The sequence below is a fragment of the Myripristis murdjan genome, chromosome 21 (genome assembly GCF_902150065.1).
Source record: "Myripristis murdjan chromosome 21, fMyrMur1.1, whole genome shotgun sequence".
Classification (NCBI taxonomy): domain Eukaryota; kingdom Metazoa; phylum Chordata; class Actinopteri; order Holocentriformes; family Holocentridae; genus Myripristis; species Myripristis murdjan.
This window is the reverse complement of record NC_044000.1, coordinates 17,210,973-17,232,417: the sequence shown is the minus strand read 5'-3', so window position 1 is coordinate 17,232,417 and position 21,445 is coordinate 17,210,973. Positions and strand designations below refer to the sequence as shown.

At 42.3% G+C, this 21,445-nt stretch overlaps 1 protein-coding gene across 2 annotated transcripts in view; it reads left to right on the top strand.

The window, feature by feature from the left end:
• Positions 1-21,445, top strand: part of LOC115379463 (dedicator of cytokinesis protein 9) — a 77,802-nt gene continuing 56,357 nt past the window's right edge. For both annotated transcript variants that reach the window (XM_030080161.1, XM_030080157.1), the window contains exon 1: positions 1-439. In XM_030080161.1, coding sequence (XP_029936021.1) covers positions 323-439 — 117 coding nt within the window. In that variant the 5' untranslated portion in view covers positions 1-322. The remainder of the gene's footprint in view (positions 440-21,445) is intronic.

Here is a 21,445-nt window from a genome sequence, read left to right as displayed (position 1 = left end):
TTATACACCTCCTGTCTGGCGCAGGAAGGCCAATGAAACACTTCAAAAAAAAAAAAAAGGATACCACTATTATGACAACTATCTATCCAAATGGGAAAAGGCAGAGCTCCGGAATGATGCCGCACGTATTCACTTTTTAAAGCGAAAATTATGAGATCCAGAAGTCAGCCTGAATTAACACCACAATATGATCCAGCTTCAAACTCGTGGTGCGCACTAGTGGGGATCGGAGACGCGGATAAGCCGGTTGATGAATCTGCGTCGTACTTTTCTCTTATAATTAGTCACTCGGACGGTCATTGATGAATACTGGTGCGTAACGATGGCCACTCCAGCGCATCCAGAGACCAGGAAATTTACGAGGGGTCTGGGTAAACCTGGCACAGCGGCTGAACTGAGGCAAAGTGTCTCTGAGGTTGTCAGGACGTCCGTGCTGGTGGTAAGTACACATCTGAAATCCCCCTCCATGCAGTGGGCAGTGTACTTTATCCACACCTCTCAGCACTGTCAGCGGTGTGTGCTGAGTGCCACTTGCTTTGCGCGCTTTGTCAGCCACGAAGTTGCTGGCTCTAGATCAACTGGGGCAAGAAACACCATTTTTTGTCCATGTGGAGTTTGAGGATGAAAATACAGCTGTCTTTAGGTCTTTAGGTGATCTTAAGTATTGTGTGTGTGTGTGTGTGTGTGTGTGTGTGTGTGTGTGTGTGTGTGTGTGTGAGAGAGAGAGAGAGAGAGAGAGAGAGAGAGAGAGTAGCCTAAGTGAATTTGTGAGAGTGAATAGATATTTATAGTTTACAGTCTTTAGATATAGTCTTTATTATCCTGCAGGAAATTTGTTTTTACAGCTTGTACAACACTGAAACATACAGATAACCATACTGCCATACACAGATACACATGCAGACAACCGCCAGTGTCCCAACACATTACATGTAGCAAATACAGAGATATGCCTGGATCTGTACTGGATGAGCGAGGCAGTTTGTTTAATGCTGCTATGGCAGAAGGGACAAAACTTCTGCCAAAGCGAGCAGGGAGGAAAGTGTGAAATTTGGGGATGATCTTTGTATTTATGTGAAGTTACTGTATTATCACAAGTATGACAACCAATTATTTCATGTAGTTCATATATTTGTATGTGCATCTCCATAAATATGCCTAATGCACACAGCAAACATTGGCACCTGTAAAAGCACACCTGTCACATCCTGTTGTTGCCGTCATCTTTTAGGTGCCAACGGTTTCCTTGAGAAGCTGTCATCAATCTGTGCCTGATCAAGCTTTTTTTGTCACCAGCATCAATGAGGGCATCAGTTTTCACCACTAAGATGCTGCTTCCTCATAAGCGAAAGCACTTGGCTTCAGTTTCATGGTTGATATACTCAGCCGTGTCGCATTACAGTCGTGTAAAGATGAATTTGACCATCCAGTTTGGAACATCTGGGCAATGAGGAGGACCTTCAATGCTCCTTGGTATCAGTTATCCAAAGGCCAAGGGGGGGAAAGGGAGTTGACCCTTTTGTGTGTGAGCGTGTGGGGTGTTCGGTGTTTGGGTCTGATTGTTCCAACTTTCCTGAGGAAGTTGCTAGGTAACAGAAACGGACACCGTCCAGGCTTTCTGTCAGGGAAATGGAATCCTGAGTCAGTATCCCAGACATCCAACCACACCTTCATATTACTTATTCATTCTCTTTCTGGTGTGCTGCCAGAGGCGCCTGAGGGAGGAGAGCAGAAATGGATAGAAGTATGCATGTTGGGAAATCAACATGTTTACAGCTGAGCAAACCCATCGTAGTGTTGCGTAGGACTTTTCTTGTGTTGCAGTAATATCAGCTGGCATTCTGCAGTCCATGTGCGATAAACACACGGTCAGCTATCAGGGCTGTAGAAGTGGATGTATAGTTGCACTGTTGAGTTCAAGTGGTGCCAGAGCTTCTCAGTGGGACAAGAATGTGATTGTACATGAGAGCACTGTCCACACAGCTTGTAATTAATTCCTCCATGAAACATGTAAATACTCCTGGAGGAATAGAGGGATCTGTTTCAGGGACATAAAGGGGAGATTGTGGCCAAACCCCTTCACCATTGTGGATGATTGTGTTTCAGTCTGCACTGAAATACAAATGTGCTGTATACTTAGTTGGTCTTTTGGAAAGATAACAAACCAAATTCCCAGAAATACATTGTAAAAATACATCCTTGGCTTGTATCAAATGACTTTAGCTATATCGTGGCCTAGCTAATGGCCACACAGGGTTTTCTAAACAACGTTTTGGAGTCAAGTGCACAGCTCTGCACTTTTCCACTCCTAACAATTTGTGCTTTTTCGTGAAGTCACACACTGGCCAGAGCCCCTTTGTTTATTGTTGGAGTGGTGAGCAAACTGGACAGAGCCCGCAGCTGAGACATCCCTCTGTTTCGCCACACTTTGGCCATGCTGTGCACGCTATTAGCTCCATAATGGCTGTCATCAGCTTTGAATTTGTTGCAGTGGAGGCCCTGATGCACCTCCAAACGCCACAGGAATTGCCATTCCACCTTGCTTTGTAATAAACTATAACAGAAATGGGTATTAAGTTTGATGCGTATTTAAGAGAAGGTTGCCTTTAATATGCTCGGCTTTCAGCAAACTCTATTTGATCAGAAATCATTGTTATAGTGACATAAGGACACTGGCTGATGGGCATAACAAATCAATGGCAGTTGGAAATGTTTGGTTAATGTATAAAGTGTATAAAGCAGCTGGGGGCAGTTGTGTAATTGCAATCAATAGTTCAAACTGCCATTCACCTAATGGTGATATACTTACATCCTCCGTGTTCCTGCTATGTGCCTGACCCCAGGGAGCTATAAACCAGACGGGTGTCATTATGTACTGTAGGAGTGATGTCATTAGTGGCCCGTGGAGCACACAATACACTCACAACTGACTCTCTGTGCAACCCGAAGAGACAGCATGGTTTTCATGTGTGCTCTCTAACAGCACATTCAAATATTGATATGGACAGCTTTCAGCTGAACACAAGTGTTGCTGCCCAGTTGTGTGGCTTACTCACAGAAATTAGAAAGGTAAATTACTTTGACAAGCCTCTCTGTCCTCTCTAACCCTCTTGGGGGTCCTTGTGTTTGTGAGAATGGGCAATGGACAAATCATATGCCCTGTAATCTGTTTGGCAGGCGTAATGGCAAAACATTTCCTTTCTCATGATAATACTCAGTCAAACAGAGCTACTTAAACATCAACAAACAGAGGTCATCATCCGCTCTTGATTCGTGTACTTCATGTCCCATTTCCCTTCTGTTATGTTCGCTACGCCTTCTCCTTATCCTTGCCATGTCTGCCAGCATCATGTAACAGGCTTTATCTTAATTTGTGTTTATGTAGAGAGTCCATAGAAACGGCACTGTGCTCAAAGTGTGAGCACAGTGCTGAGCACCATCCCCGAGTTGTCCTGCAATGCTAATTTCCTTGAAAAGAAAAGGGGGCACTTTAGTGTTGCTTATTCTGTAAGGTCCAAAGTCTTCACTGCTTTATATGATGAATTATTATACTTACATGCTTCAGGTCTTATCATACACATCTTCATGCCTCTGTTCCCCTCTTTTTTTTCCCCGGATGTGGGAATCCTGGTAATACCTGAGGTAGGTGTGTACAGAATTGGGCCTCCCACTGACACAGGGTACACTGTCTTCCTTTTAAGCTCTTTGTGTGTCAGGGACTTTCTCAACTTATGCCTCAGCCTTGAAAGAACTTGTTTCCTCTTTGATTGTTCTTTGAGATTAAGACATGTACTGTCATGTAAATATGTCAAATATGTTAGTCATTCATACGACTTAATGAATATGTGCACGCACCAGGTAGATTTGAATACATGCATAATGCAATCTAGTGTATGTCTTTGAGTCTAATGTTAATCATTTGGCTTTCATGAGTTACATCTCTTAAATTGCCGAAAAAGCAATCATTTTCCTGTCTTGTTCATAAGCATATGTTTGGAGAAGAATGTGAGACACGAGCTGTCACATATTCTGCCAGGCCAGACGAGTCAGAAGATTACAGGGCTGTCAGTGTTGTGTGAGGCCTAAGCAGCTTGGCCTTTCTCGGTATTCCTCTGTCAGTCTCTGTCTCTTACTCTATCGGTCTGCAGGCTGAGAGGCTGCATAAGCTGCCTGTGTGGCTGTAATGGTAAATGGTACTCTACAAGTACAAACCCAGGGGGGTGTAGATGGGAGAGCAGATGAGCTCTCTGGCTGGGTCAATAATACATGAGGTTGCTCTAGTAACGCATGCAGCCATTAAGAGACTCTCTCTCTCTGTCTCCTCTGTGCTGTGGTTTGGAAAAGCCAAAAACTTAGGTAACATATTCCAGAGGCCATACCAAACTTTCCAACACCTCAGTAGGTCTGAAAAATACATACAAGCCAGGCGGCTCTGCACCATGGCATTGCCCTGTACAATACATTACATAACAAGCAACAGCCTTCATGCAGTTTTCCTACCTCTGATTCCAATAGACAAAATAAAATCTGAGTGAAACCATACCTGCAGGCAGTAGTTACATCCAATTCTAAGCTAGACATGTCACTGGTGAAAATATTGACAGCGAATTCATTTGTAGGATGTTGCTGTAAGAGGCAGTTCATAATACTTGATTATGAGGCCTACATCCTGCTCTTGAAGAGACATTTTTCCTCAGAAACAGGACTATCATTCCAGTTTAAAATGCCCAACGACGGAAACAACTAATTACTTCAGTTCTCAGTACTGTATTTGAGTGGGGTTTTTTTTGTACATTTTGACTGCTTTTTAAAGTCAAGTCATTTTACTTTTACTTAAGTTTTTACTTAAGTGTTCCATACTTTCATCCGGTACTGGATGCAAATTTTGTGGCTTCAAAATAAGCAACACAAAATGGGCAGCTGTACATTTTCCAGATGTGGTGATTGATTGATTGATTAATTGATTTTCAATTAAAAGTATCAAGTTTGAACTCATCCTTTTACAAGTACATGACAAAGACATATGGTGACTAAATATTTTCTTTTGTATAAAAAAAAAAAAAAAAGTAATCCATCTACTTTCAGTTCAGCTGAATTTTGCATCAGTAATTTTACTTTCATTTAAGTAAGAGTTCAGGTTCATAAATTGTAATTGTAATTGTAATGAACTGTAATTTTATAGTTGTACTGGATGAATGTGCTTTTATTTGTGTTATGTCAATGTTGATGTGTACTAAGAGATTTGTCTGCACAATTGTCAGGGTTATAGAGATTATTTCATGGTGTGCATGTAAATTAATGTTTTTAGTGTCTGGTGATTGTTCTGTGTGTACCTGTCCAGACAGCAGATGGAAAATAGCTAATAGCGATTCCATGTATCGAGGCTAAATCCTTATCGCAGCGGCCCAGGTTTGATTCTGGACTGAGCCCTTTGCTGCATGTCATCCTCTCCCCCACACCTTTCCTCTCTCTCTGCTGTCACTATCAAATAAAGCAGAAATCCCAAATAATTCATCTTCAGCAATGCAAGAGCACATCTACCTGAATAACTTCCTGTGTTGTTCACCTGACTTGAGAGCACAGTTAAAGATGATGCCGTGATGTCGCCCCGTTTCAATCTCCTCTGTGTCTAAATAGGACAAACCAAGAGGAGGTCAAGGGAATGAAAGCTCAGCTGCTCCTCCAGAACCCAACTTTGATGCAGTCTAGCAATCACATACCATTTTCTCCAGACATTAACTTTTAAATTAAGGCTCTGAATCTGTAAAGGCAACTAACTGGAGTGGAAACATTTGAACCTCACATGACACGGATGTGAGCAGTGATGCATGGCCTGTGGAGTGGAGGCTTCAAGGAAAGTGAGAAATAAAACACACCCACTGAGCTCACTATAAAACATGTCTGTTAGGATTCGGGCATGGCTCTTGGCAGTTGTGGTTATAATCCAAACCAGATTTGCTACTCAAGGCTCTTATGGTCAGAGGGAGCTGCCTGAGAATTCCTCATTTGAGTGCATGAGGGTCGAGATAATATAGACCATTAAGTCAAAGTGTGAGAGGATTTCCACCAGCCAGGCCCTGACTAACCTTGGTTTTTCCACATTTCTAAATACTACAGTGGTAAAGCCAACTCAAATGATCTCATGGCCAGACAGACAGATTTTGTTCCAGTGCAAAGGAAAAGTGATTAAACATCATGGACATTCATTGCATTTAGTTATAAATCTCCTTGGGACAGCTAAGCAGTCAACAGATATTCTTTGTAAATCAATCTGTCTCACTAAAGAATGCATCTTTACCACCTGTCAAATCAAATAAGTGCTCAATGTACATTTCAGACAAAACCATCCTGCTGAAAGGGAAAATTTGTAGGAAAAAGTTAACTATTTTTCCCGCCTTTTCTCCCCTGAAATCAGTGCACTATACAGTCTGCAATACACACACCCCGAGGCACAATAGTCCATTGACTTTTGGCTCATTGGCCACACCGAGGACTCAGTTTTTACGCAGTGATTCAATGGCTTAATGGTTACATAATTGTGTCTCGTTAGATTGGCATTTCCATTTGCACTGATGTTGATATATGGACGTACAAGTGTAGATGATCAACAGTGTGTTTTTAGTTCTGCCCTTGTGATTTTCACCCAGAATAGAAGAAATCTCACTGTACCATGAGCTCAGCCTCACAAATCTTTCCAACCTGCCTGAACAGGAAGTGCCCATGACTTCCTGCTTCCCATCTTGTTGTGGGACAGTAGGGGTCTGTCTGTTCCTAGATAGAGCTGGTTTCCTGCACTGGCTGCACTGGGACAGGACAGGGGCTGCAGGCAGGCAGCAGGGCTGACTGAGAAACCGCCTACTGTGCTTGAGTGTTGTGCCTGATAGAGCAGAACTGTTTTGGAGCACAGGGGAGGTTACCATAACAGAGAGACAGGTTTCTAAAGAGGCTGGCCTGTGGGTGCTTTCCTGTTTGCAAGTGCTGGGCACTGTTCTGGGACTTGTTTCACACTCACCACCTCAGCGTATATTCGTTTTCTTAATCCTGCAGGATTTTACCTGTTATTAGAGTATTTTTAAAGGGACGGTAAACCCAGTTAAAACAGGGATTTTCTTCTTTGTGTTATCTCATCATCCACCAAGATCTGAGAGTTCCTAAACCTCAAAAAGCTGCAGTCTCTAGTACCACACTCTAGCAGGGCTGGATGGGCATTTCCTTTAAGGTAATGCCTACCAACTGTAGTAAAAATATCTTAATAGCTCACTTTTCTGGGAACTGGCGCTGCAACAATATGTCAGCAGATGTTTTCATAGCTTATATTGCCGTGGAGCTCTCTTGTGAAAAACGTACACTTTGGAGGCTTGTTGAGGTACAGCTGATGTGAGGAACTCCATGACTGACTCCATATTTAGATAGAAGCCTTTGATAGCCCTCACCGCTTGGTAAAATAATACTTGGCATGCCATGCAACAAGCTGACAGTTGTTAGGCTACTACTGTTTATTGTTACTGTTTATGATAACAGGTTGCGGCTGAAGAGTCAATCAAATGGGGGTTGGAGAAATATAAACTGAAGCCGTGTTATAATTTGGTCACTCCACCTTTACACCTTTAAAGTAACTTTTCAGTAAAACTGCTGGTTTGAGTCAGGAGGAATCAGCTTATAGGCCTCTCTGCACAGAAGGGACTGTAGATTCTGACAGTTTCATGATGTCTTCTACACCCAGAGATGACAATAAAAAACAATTTAATAATAATTAAAAAAGCATATTCTAGCTCACCATCCCTTTCAAAAGCAATAATAATTCTGTGACCTCCCTGTAGTTCAGTTTGGAACCAGAATCTTTTTAAATGTCCACACCATCAGTCCAGACAAGGCTTTGTTTGGATGGAGGATGGTATGCTCTCTGCACAGCTCTGACAGTCTGTTTAGTTGTGGCTCCTTCTTAAACATCCATGTGGAGAGTCGTGTGGAAGAGCAGAGCCGCTGGGTGGTTGCTATTGTGGACCAAAGCATGCCTTATATGTAGGGTCACCAAACGCTCCTATTTGTGCAGGACTGTCCCGCAGTTTAACCCTTTGTCCCACGTCCTGCAGCTATGAAGAATGTCCTCCAGCATTTCAAGTGTTTCTAAAATGTATTGTGTATTACTGTACATGCAGTTCTAATTTATTTATTGTACAATGTGACTTCCACTCATGTTCACCCCTCAATTTATTGTTAAATTATTAGGTGAAAATATGCCAAGTTCTCAGATTTTCACTGCATGAAAAATGTGCTTTGCAGTTTTCTGGTGGACGGTTTCCAGTGGATAAATCAAGACCGACAGCGAAGACAGGTTACCAGTCATATTGTATAAAACTGACAGGCTGCAGGCTGCAGTGGAGAGCCTCTAATGGGCTGTAGTAACGCAAGATAATGGTATGAGAAAGACAGTAGACAGTATTCTTACATAAATATTCCAGTGTTAATCTTCTGTACCATACGTGTGCAGCACACAAACTGAATCAAACATGAAATTGTCACTGTGATTGCTGCACTAACCCAGAAAATATCATCTCCTAGTTCTTATATTGCACTTTACCTCCAGAGTCTAGGCCATTAAAGTTGCTCTTTTAAGTCATCGGGGGACACACCTAAACGCGGTTGAAGAGGACTTACTGATGCGCTTCTGCTTCCCTCTGTGATTATTATGTGGTTAATCCAGTTTGTATTCCTCTGTAAACTGATAACCTCGCTGTCACCTTCAGCTGTGACCCAATAAGGAAGTGCAGTTGAATGAATGGAGATACTATTGCATCTATCATGTCATGTCATGTCATGAAATGTGTGTAGGTATTATGTGTCACATGGCATATGATCAAACAGGCGTTATAACTGTACTGCAAAATATCTCCGTCTTAACCACTTATTTAGTCTTGTATTCAGACTTGAATTTTTTTTCTCCAAACCCACTTATTTTCTGCAATCCCACTTGTTTCCAGTACTAAACAAAAGTTTTCTTGAATCAAGTGTCATTTTATTAATACAAGAGGGCTCATCTGCCTCTTTCTTCGTTGTTTCAACATATTTTGTTCCCAGAGAAAGTGATGAAATAAGTGAAACTGCACTGGAAACATGTGGGATTATCTCATCCCAATGGCAGATTTTTTTCATCTATTTCAAGAAAAACATATTTATAAGACTAAATATGAGACTGAATGATTTGCTGTTAGGGAATGTTAGGGAATCTTAGTTGTAAATACTCAGTTTTGTAAAGGTGCACTTTGCAGAACTGCCAAGAGTCGACTTAGGTAAGGACAGTTTAGACAGCCGATAAGAAATGTGGAATAAGCACATCACATATCAGTGAGTGATTCCAACAATGAGAGCAGTGTAGACTCAACCAGCAAATTACATGCTTATTCCACGCTTTTTTGTAGTTGAGTCCGAAGGGTCCTCACTTCTGTCGTCCCTCGGCTGTTTTGAGCAGTGCACCTTTAACGATACACCATGAGTGTTGAATTTAAACAGCTGCTCAGATCAAACGCCGTACACAAACTATCAGTCTGCCCTTTGCGTGTGACTACCTTATTTTGAGAGGCCCCCTTTTAATTCTAGCCTCTGTTTATTCTTAGTGACATGAGCCGTGCTTTTACAGCCTCTCTTATGTCTAAGTCTTGTGAAGGTTCTCAAGTCTGTTTGGCAAAGAGCCTCCATCGGCCCCAAGCTGCTTCTCACAGTCACATCAGTGGCTCCATTACCGACAGGCAGTCTCATGGCTCAAGAGCAAGAAAAGATGGGAAATATAAAGCAAGTGTGTGTGGATATTGCTGTGCCTGCTGCCTCTGATTCACTGGTGTTGTGAGAGGCCAGCCAGAGTATTAGCCAAGAGGTGAAATTGGTCGAGCCTAAAGCTCCACAGGCAAAATCGTTGCTATGCACACGTGCACCGACCCACAGATTAAGCTCATCGGATTATGCCCTGAAAAGCACTACACTCCTGGCTGGAGACAGAACAACACATCCCTGTTGGCTTATGGAAAACTGTCTAGAAAGAACAGACTAATGACTCGTACATTTCATTTTAAGAGCTTGTACACTTTTTGTGAGTGTATTTATCCTCTCAGCCCCTGTGTGTTGTCTGTAAAAGTAATTTTCCCCTCCCATCCTTTGCTGCAAGTGACCGTTAACCTGTAATTGTGGGAACAGGGCTGTCTCTATGAAAGATGAAATTGGAGGGTAAGCGCTCTTAATGTTGTCATTAGTTTTTCCCACCCAGTGGCTGACATTTTCTCATCTTTTTGAATAATTGCTTGACAAATAGGAATCTGTCTGTGATATACACTACAGTCCAGTGCGTTACACCTGATCCACTATAACTTGACATATTTGCATATTTCCTGATGTATTTTATTCTAATACAAACATTGTAGAACCATATAGCAAGATTTTAGATTGCTGCTGTATTTGATGATGATGCAGCTCTCAAACGGGCCGACACAGGATTCAGCAAACCACACACATCACCCTCTATATTTTTTGGGACGTGGGTACCAATATATCAACAGCTATCCATGGTTAATTGTAAGAAATTTCCCAGGACATATATGTTGAAGTGTCTGAGTGCTGTTTGGTGAAGCTGATTTTCAAACTCGCACCTGTTTGTTTTGTATCAGGAGGATTCAGTGTGACTGATGTGGCTGCCAGGCTGTTGCGAGTGTCAAGCAGCCAGACCAATCCTCAGTAGGTTAATCTGCTTTGAACACCATGTCATATCCCCTCCCCACCTTCATTTGGCTCCAACAAAACAGGCCGGCCTCTCCGACATTGCCATGCTCTGATCACTGACCTCCCATTCAGACTCGCACAGAGCTTGCACCAGGATCAGCCACTGTCGGATGTGGTGTAACACAGAGAGGAGGATTAAAGTACAATTAGCCTATACAATGGCTGATTTCCTGGATTTAGGTTTAATTTGGGCTTCTAGGCCTAAATTATTTTCAATTTTCTAAATAGAATATTGATTAAAAGGAGTTGCTTACTTGCTTGTTTTCTCATAAATCATTAGTCACGTTTTACTTGAGTCAGAGGAGAGGCAAATATTAGATGTGATTTTCACTGAAGTGGAAATGTTCTGCTAAAGTATTTATTTGTGCTGTGCTGAAAAAGGAGGGCTGCTTGGGAGTGTTTGGGGAACTACTTAACATTCCAGTTCTGTGCTCCTGTCTGACTGCAATCAAACTTCAGAGATGAAAGAGAAAGTTAGCAGTAACGTTGTTATCATTCATCTGGGATTTCCCTGGTAAGTTTAGTGCCTTATCATGCCTAGAGCTATAATTTATTTGAAATCACCCAAGACACCCAATTGAGAGGCTAAGTGCATCATTATTTACTTGATAGGCTTTCCATGAGGTATGGCTTAAGTCAAAAATTAACCCTTTCCTGTGATGTTTCCCTATCGTGCAATTCGCGCATGCATGCTGCTAGCTTGATTAGACAGGGTTTAAAATCCCAGCAGCCCTTGGTGCCGGTTCATATGGCTTTGTGCACTATGCAGTGAGAGAGTGTGTATGGGACCTGCCACAGCCAGAAGGGATCAAGTCTAATGACTTTTCACCAGGCGGGCTGCATAGCTGGCATTCCTCACTCTGACACTATCGGCCTGGAGGAAGGAGGGGCAACCACAGAGGGTGGGATCCCAGGCCTGGGTGGGGTTAGTGGAGGGTTTGCATCCATGTTTCCTGTTGTTTAGATTAGGTGTAGTCTTGGCCTAGGCAAAGAGAGATTCAGGGTAGATTGTGAGTTCCAGCTGAGATTGTGAAAAATGCATGAAATGAGCTGTGGAGATGTCACACTTAAACACATAAACACAGACTTTAAAGAGGCTGTGTTGCAGGGAGAATGTGATGAAGTCGTTGGCCATTCAAGAAAAATGCACATAAAACACGGAGCTCTTTTTCACCCCCTATTTTTGAAACCGACACAAGCCCATTGTGCACTCTGCCCACAATAAACAAATGAGTTCTGTTTAAAGTCACCAAGTCAGAGATTTGCAGCCTTTATTTATAATAGTTCCTTCATCTGCTGTTATATTAGCTGACATTCAGAAAAACGAGAGGGCGGCAAACTTATACAATAGCTTGAAGACATAAACAAAAGTCTTGTGCAGGAGGAAATCATATGACCCTGGTGGTCAGTGTGTGGTTACTGTATCAGAGCTCCTGCATACAGTGGAGACAGAGCTTGCCTTCAGGCTTTGTTTTTGTTTGCTCCTCGTTTGTTTTGCAGGGACTTAGTATTAGGAAGCACGACTGCACTGACCGTGCACTTTGCTGCGGCAGCATCTCTGGCTGGGACGGATAAATAAAGTTAGCTCTTGGTGTTTATAGATGAGAGGCAACATGGCTGTTTGCCCGAGGGCCTGTTCCTAATCACACTTGTTTGTGCAGGAGACCTCTGAGGTGATCCTGTGGATACTGGACGTTGCAGTGTTTACATGCTGGCCACGCGTTGTGTCGTCAGATGTGCCTAAAAACAGACACCCAGCATGGAGGCGAATGCCACAAGCACACAACTTCACACCCTTGTTCTTGTTCTTAATCTTAACCACGCATACTGCTGTTGAGATAAAGAGCTCAGTATCCCTGACTTCCCTTAATCTCCTATTAGAGTCTCTACTCACTGCTCACAGGGCCAACAACACCATCCCCCCACTGACGGAGCAGCTTGTTGAATTTACTACACCCCTATGACTGGCTGTGATTACTTGGGTGTATCTCAGAATATGATAAAACTCTCTCACTCAGTGCTCTGTTGAACAACATAGTCAGAAAGTCCCTTAGAAAACTAGAATAAAATCAGCTCCAAAACTTTTTGCATAAAACAAAACCTTTAAGACTTTAGGTCTTAAACAATATGACTCTAACATACCTCCTAAACTGTCAAATAATCCAAAAAAGGTTAGATTCTGATTAGATTCTATATTTTGGATTTCCCTGTTGTACTCCCTAAAGGACTTTTTGATGAAGGCACTTACAACTGACCCGCTTGAGACCTGCAAAATGTCCAATCCACCTTAGTTGCCATAGCAGCTGCACTGCTTATTGGGGCATTAATCTGATCCCTGAAGCAGGTTTGAACCTCTCAAAATGCCAACAACAGGGAGAGGATCAGCTGCAAATAATGAGATTTTGTGTCATGAGAGAGTTGCTCTGTGAGCTACAGTGCTGTGCTGTGCTATATGTGTGACTTTGTGAGGAATGGAGGGGGCAGCGGACTGGACTGCACAGAATGTAAAAACTGGCCTATTCAAGACGCAGACAGGCAATGAGACAAAAGTATGCAGTTCAATATTGACTGTCCCGGCTGAGCAATTGTTAAACAGGGATGCATCCCATAACATGTGTTTCCTCTGTCAGGAAGGGTGGGGGCCTTGGAAAGGGGATGGAGGGGCACCGCTTGGTAAAGTCTCACCCACACTGTACTACAATGCAGGCAGAACTCAGGCAGTAATTACAGCCAAAGCAGGATGGAGGCAGTGTGCCACTCATTGACTTTGTAAACCATTTCCCACACTTATAAAGCAGCCTGAAAGAACCATGCAGCCAGTTGCCAGTAAAGCTCCAGTTACCACACGATTAATTATGGAAAATTATTTTTTTTATTCCTTATTTTAATGACTAAAGTTCTTCTGATCTCATTTTAGACAAATGTACAAGTTCAAGGTGAGGTTTAATGTCATAGGCCCCCCCCACACCGACTCATCTCAATACATCATAATATCAAAACATTATGTACATTGACAGCATGGATTATACATTAAATATAGAACAGCTTACTCAATGGACATTTAAGGCAGAAATGAACATTATACAGCATTTTAAACTGCATTTCCATGCTATTTTCCCACATTTTAAGCAACCTTTTGGCTGCCTTTTAGTCATCTTGTCAGTGATTTGAATGACATGACATTTGTGAAGCAGTTTGGATTAGCAAAATTTTACCATGTTGGAGCATCTCTTCTGCTCACAGCCAAGAGCCTGAGTGGCGTCCCCCGGGAGCTCTGTGGCATTATGTTTGCAGCCACTTTAGTGGTGCAGGTGCACGGACATGCGTTCATCTCCTTCTCCATCCTCTGTTTCCCTTGATTGTCAGCAGCGCTCAGAGAACCAGGCTCAAGAGGATTTCCACTGATTACAAACAAAGAGCCAACCGAGATTAGCTGATCCTCCACGGATCCCAAAACTCCTGCTTCTCCCACCATCCCCACCCCATCTCCCATCCACATGGCGTCTTCAAGTCTCTACCGTAATGCTCTGCCAGCACTTCAGTTAGTCGTGACTGTCATCACCCAATAACACTTTGCAGACAATGTTGATTATTGTTAATGAACATGAAGAAAATTTGACCTTCCTTTACCTTTCAGTTTCCTCTGTTTTAGTTTCCTATGTCTGCTATAAATAGTACTTTACGCCAGCTTTATGCCTTATCTCCATTTTCCTGTGTATCTGTCTTTGGTTCCACTTTCATGTCACATTGAATCCTGTCCCATGCTGGTTTGCAGTTTGGGGGCTGTAGTGATTAGCGTTCCCTCCCGCTGCATAGCCTGTATCTTTATACCCTCCTCCTGCTTACAACAGCTTCCTGCCATTCTTCCTTATTTCCTTCACCTCACACCTTCTCCATACTACACACACTCGACTGTATGCACAGTACATAGTGGGCCATATGCTGCTTTGTGGCTATTGTACAAGCATTAACTACATGTTGAAAAGAAGGGTATCTCCCCTCTAATCTGCTCAGTGTAACGGGCTTTTATTACGTTTTTAGGAAATCTTATTATGCACCATCTGTCAGACAGCAAGGTGTTAATCTTTTTAATAATAATTTCTAATTGTTTTTTTCTTAGGCTATTTTAAGAGACAGTCTCCTAGCTACAGCAAACAGAGACAGCAATATACCTAGCAAAAGGTTAACTGCTGGTTATACCTGGGTAGTTTCTAAAAAGGTGGCATACTTAATGAATGATCTAGCTGTTAATCATTTAAATCTTTGTTTGTGAATAACAGACTGCCTTTGAGTGGTTTTGCCATGTGAGCTGATGCCCATAGTATGTTTAGCCTACAATATTCTGACATCAGAGCCTATAAATGTTGTTGTACTGTATGCCAGAAAGAGCAAACCCTGCCAGGATTTTTATGTAATTCTATAAAAGCAAAGTTTGATGCTTTAATATATTCCACCCTTAGTTTTTGGTCCACTCACAACTAATTATAAACTGCAAAACAGTCTGCTAATGAACTTGGTAAAAGGGGGACCACCACACAGTTTTTACATACTGTTATTCTTGTGGCTTGACAGCTAAATTTATATCTCTGACAGGGCTTTCTAAACAGTAGAAGGCACTGAATCAAGATAATAATGCACATTCCTCAATATGTGCTTTATTCTATGCTTTATTGATGTTAAATTTGTGATTTCATGGAATGTTTGTCTGAGCTTTTACACCTAATTGGGTTTTGTTTAAAAAGTTTGAACTTGGAGGCAATGGTCAGTCTTGTAACTGGAGGGAAAGATTTTGGTTTGCCCTTTAAAACAAGGCTGAACCTAGTGTCCTGACTAACAGAGTGTGTCTGTTTCGCCCGGTGATGGCCTCAGGCTCAGCCAGTGTGGGCTTGTTTCTGGATCTCTCAGCGCTCAGCCTTCACACTGCATGTTAGGACCTGAGCACGACAACAGGACTCCCTCCTACCCGCTCCAATCCCCCTCATACCTGGGCACTGGGCGCTGACCCACCAGGGTTTTTGTACGCCAAATCACGGTCACTGCCGTAGCATGACATCACATTATTGTCTAGATAACATTTTTCATGGGATACGATGATTTCTCACTCAAATAAAGCTAATTTTAGAAGTAGTGGTTTTCACAATGTTATCAGTTAGCCCATGTCACTACTTCTGACTCAGTGAGCATGAATGACTTTTTTGGGCTGTGTAAATATTGTCAGCCAGGTTCTTGTAACTCTCCCTTCCTGCATGGTGCAGTTTGTCCACAGTCACCTCTTCTTCCTGTCCAGTGACTGTGGTGTTGGGAATGATTGTTTCCACACTGACCTGCTGGAAATGACATGAATGTGATAAACAATGGCTGCATTATGCCACCAGACTGAGTGGGGTTGAATGACAGCGAGGAAAGCTAAGTGTTGCCCGCTGTGCCACTCTGTGTAGTATCATGCACCATCAGTAGTCAAGGGGATAAAGGGATCACTCTGCCTACTTTCAGTGAATGAGAGTATTATGTGACTACGCATTAATAACCCATAATCATGCAACCATTTTTCTTCATTCAGTGATTTTCTCTTTTTTTAAAATGAAAATACAAATGAAAGGCATTGCTTACTTTGTCCTGTGAAAATGAGCATTGCACAATTTGAGTGAGAAACCGTGCATGTATCTCACTTTAGTATAATCATGTGCCTGTAGGTGGCAGTAAAGGCATTCACACCCTGGTGTTGCTTTTTTTTCCTTGGGAGAGAGCTCCTCATTACTGTATGATGTTTTTACAAAGCTTTAGATTACAGATGAAAATAATGATATAAAAATCAACTTGCACCTACGATTGTTTTTCATCTTTAAATGTTTCCTGTGGCTGTTCTCTTGCATGCTGTGCAGCGCTTTATAATTCAGTTTCTTGAGAAATACAAACATAAAGTCAAGCCTACTGCATTTTAGTTACCACACATCATTTGAAATGGTGCAGTGTGATCAGTGTTGTGATGCAGAGAGAGCCTGAAAAAGCTTGTTGTCATTTTTTATGAGATAGGAAAATCTTGATCACTTTTTGTCGTATCACTGCATTCGCATTGCAGCATAATCTTCAGCTTTGAGAGTCTTTGTGTTGTATCTGCTGAGCCAAAACACAGCTGGCATGGGTAAGATGGTGACTGCAGGCCCTTGAGGCTTGGCACTGCTTCACACCATCACTATTGGTGCTGCAAAAGACGCAGTGGAAAGGGCATCGCTGATTGGTAGTAGCTTTTATTATGATAGACTGAACCCACCATAGCTTCTACAGTGCAGATGAAAAAGAGCTTGGTACTTAGACAGAGACACAGAACATATATATATATATGTGTGTGTGTGTGTGTGTGTACATGTGTGGCATGTACATGCTTCTAATTTGTGCCTGTGTCCTCTGTGCAACATATATTTATGCCACACCCGGTGGCAGCACTACAAAGTAAAGGAAGCGGTGCCCCTCAGGAAAATGGGTCATTTTCTTCTCCTGGGATAAATAAACCATCCCAAAATACCAAGTGAAAGGAAGAGGATGTGGCCCCTTATATTTGTCTTGTACCATTTTAAGAGGGACAGGCTAACTTGGGTGTCCGCTTCAGGTCAAAGACACACTTCAGTTAAATGAGTTGTAGTAGTTAAACAGAAAATGCTTAAGGTAGGGATTATTAATCATGAGTAGTGAAGTGCTGCTTGTTGTGTAATGGTTCTTGTCAAGTATTTTGGGTTTGTAATGTACACTCACTGGCATCCAAAATGGGAAGCATTTGGCTTCTTTAAATTCCAGTCATGTGTGCAGCCCACACACATTGCACAACTATAGCACAAGCTGAACATCAGTCCATAATTGTGGTTTATGAGCGCAAGTTGTACTGAATCATTTCAAAAAGGAAAAATTATTCTTAAATCACGAACTAGTGAACCATGAATCAAACTGACACCCCTAATATAACTCTTTTCTCCTTTTCCAGTTTTGTTAGTGAACTGTGGAGAAGGTTGACATTAATGTGACAAGTATCCATAAAACTCTCCAGGATTGTGCAGTTTTGATTGAGTTTGAAGGAAAGTGGGCAGAGAGAGGGGTGTTTGTTATGACAGGGTTTACACACACATCAGCAGGAAACAGCCACTTCCCTGTGTGGGTCTCTGGAGACTTCCAGCTGGGAGCCAGCCTGTTTTATCTGCCCTGCTCTGCTGGACGTATGGGTGATGTCACGCTTGTCCTCTGTATTTTGGCCTCTCTCTCCACACACACACACACACACAAACACACACACACATTTCTTCCTGTAGAGTCCCACTGCAAACCCTGGGCATGGAAACATGGCCAGCTGTGGACTTGACCTTCGTCCTGGAGAGTCTCTTCAGATGAGATGCCAGCTTCTCCTGAACTCCCCTCTACTTCTCTGAGCCACGCATGAGCATTTATGGCCTTGTTGTGCACAGAATTGTCTTTTCTCAAGTGTGGAAAAGGGAAAACTCAGGCTGACCCCTCTCTATCCACATGTGCTGGCTGCAGTGTTTTTAATTTGGCCGCACCCTCCCATTTGCTGCTAACAGCTTGATATTGCTCTCACTACATGGGGTGCTTTTAAATGTTACTGCAGGGCAGTGACAGCATCCATGAGGAGCAGATGCTGAGTATTGCCAGTGTCGCCAGGTGGAGAAGGGGAACAGTTCAGCCAGCTGCCACGGCTCGCTGACATTCCCCATGATGCTTCACCTTTCACAGGTCTCTGAGGACGTCAGTGCTTGATCAAGATTAGAGCTGTAATCAAGCCAAGTGCTCTGACATCATCACAGTCTTGCTTACATATCTGTGTGTTACGAAGCTCTGTAGATATAGGCAGGCAGTCACACGGGTCAGTGCCTTGGAACAGAGCTCAACAGCAGAACTTGACAGGATGTGTTTGAACCGTTCCTGTGTCAAGCAGTTTCTCTCTGCTTATTTACAAAAAAACAACAATGATTTAATGTTGATGTTCCTTAGCCTGGTTGGCCAAAACCACCAATTCCTCTTCATCAAGTGTCCACTATTGAGTTGAGGCTTTCCAGAACCTTCAAACTTGTGTGATTTGAAAGATTTTAGTATTTATCAGAGTAGCCAATCAAAACCAAGTGAAGTTGTGATACACTTACTGAAGTTAAGCTGAAAAGTACCGGTGCACAAGGAGGGATTTTTGAAAATGAAAATAAACTTTTTGTCCAAATATTCAAAATCATTCTGACGATGTCCACATTAAACAAGCACAGTTTAGACTCAACTGACAAAAAATGTGAAATAAACATAATGTATCAGCAAATGAGCCAATAACGAGATTCCTGTAGAGTCAACCTTTGTGCAAAATTTGTGCTTACTCTACATTGTTGGCAGTTGAGTCATAGGGATCCCCACTGCAATGCGATTTTACATAATGCATCTTTAAATATTTTTGATTTGATTTATTTCATGTACTGTATTTAAATAGAGGACATTTTAAATTCTTAATAACAGAACTCTTGTAAGTGGTTCATTCAAAACTGTAAAGACCCATGATTTATTTATTCATCTATGGTTGGGGAGAATGTACCAGTCCATTAGGGCAACCACAAGTGTTATGTAAAGATTTTTGTTCTCAGTGTAGCACAGGTTTTTAATAAAATTAAGGTACAGGGTCAAAGCTTTGAACAACATCAGGAACCCTCATGAATATGGTCGTCATATGACCAAACTCATTGCAATTGCACTTTTTTCCTGATGTGCAATACAGTTTTTGACTATTTCTGCATATTTTTCTCTACACGTAGTCTATTTATTCCCTCTTTACAATCTCACACTACTAAATTTCCAATTTGTGCACTTGTACCTACACAGATGGTGAAATAAACTTGAACTTGAACTTGAACCTCAGCGTCATCAATTTTAAAATACATTATGGAGGCTTTACTCGGAGTAAGACTGCCAAAAGGGAGAGTTTGAGAGAGTGTAGCTTTTTGGTTGCCATAGCAACAGTAATCCACACAGCTCCATACATCCAGCTGGCTCTCAGACTGGGCCTTATCTGCTCGGCAGCAGCTGCAGAGGGGGGCAGAGCGGAGCAGTGTCGACCCACGGAGCCTCCACATCCCAATGAGGATGTTCACACTTGAACTACCAAAGATAGACCCACTCTGTGTCTTGGAACACTTTTAAAATCCCCCAACCACTTTCACTTTAGTTTTGCCTAAAGCTCCAACTCTGATTTAGCATGGCGGACAGACGCAGTTGCACAATATACAGCTGAAGCCTGCCACAAGCTATTTCAACTGCAGAAATGCACAGTATAGATATTTTCTAAGCTTTGCTGGAGGTTTGGAATTTGTAACATACCAGGCGACAGTACTGTGTGTGTGTGTGTGTGTGTATCAGGGTCAACTCGACATGTGCCTCTGTTTCAAAGGTAAAGGATATGATTCCTCTCCAGGCAGTGTTAGTTGTGAAGAGGCTTGTTGCCGACAGTGCTAATTGAGATGAGGGAAGTCGAATGAAAACTGTGCCGCACCAAATGACTCAGCAACCTTTTGTCTGACCTGAATAATTTATCACGAGTACAGTTTGAGCCTTTTGCAGAATACGGTGTAGACACACACACACATGCACACACACACACACACACACACACACACTTCTCTCCAGCAGGCCCTCTAATCAGCCATTTTATGGGGTTGCAAGGCTGTCTGTGCCAGTGTATAATGTTAGCGTTTTAGCCAGTCCACCCTCTTGGGGATCCCTCTGAGACAGCAGTCTTATCCTGAGCTTTGTGATTGGCTGATGGTGAGTGGATGTTCTCAGAATGCAGATAACCAGCTGTAGCTCCCCATGGGCAGTTCCTGTAGCATATTCACTGTTGTTTTTTTTTTTTTTTTTTTTTGTCTGCAACGCTCTGTACAGAAAGAAAGAAATAAAACACAGCAGCTTAGCATGAATCCAGCTGTGTTTGTCAAAATTGCTTTTTGACGATCCAGTCTGGATCTTGGAATTCTTTCTCGGGACCTGGAAAGTCACTCAATATAAGGAGCACATAACCCAAAAAACAAAACCTCGAGTACAGTCTATCCATCCAGGTAGTTTCTGTGTGATTTTGTGTGAGGTTTCCACTCTGCCACAGTTGTCCCTGTCTCTCAGCAGCCCAATACAATGAGACTGGATGGGTATTATTTTGTGGAGCTCAAACCAGCAAAAGCAACAGCTCTTTCCAAAGGCAATGACACAGAAAAGAGTATCACTGGACTCCATTCCCTGCCAAAGAACCTAGTTTGTATCTATCTGTCTGCACTGGTACAGTTTGCTGTTTGAAGTGTTCCTTTAATATAAGCCTGTTTACAATGGAAAACACAAAGGAAACAAGTTGCGTGCTTTTAGGGTGCATAACCATGTTGGCAAAGTTCAGTAACATCACAGGTTGTTCCATGCTGAGGAAGTCTCTTTACAGTACAGTAGTAATTTCAGTGTGTCATTGCATTGTTGCAGACATGTCACTGCCTGCAGAAGAAGAATTCATGTCCTCAAGGCAGGAGATTTATATTCACCAGCTGTGACACTTCAAACACTGTCTGCTCATAGTCATGAATCATTGTCCATTTTGCTGGCTCTTATTTATCTTGGTGTTCACTTAGAAATAACTGACAGCTCGTTGTTACAAAAGAGATAAAAC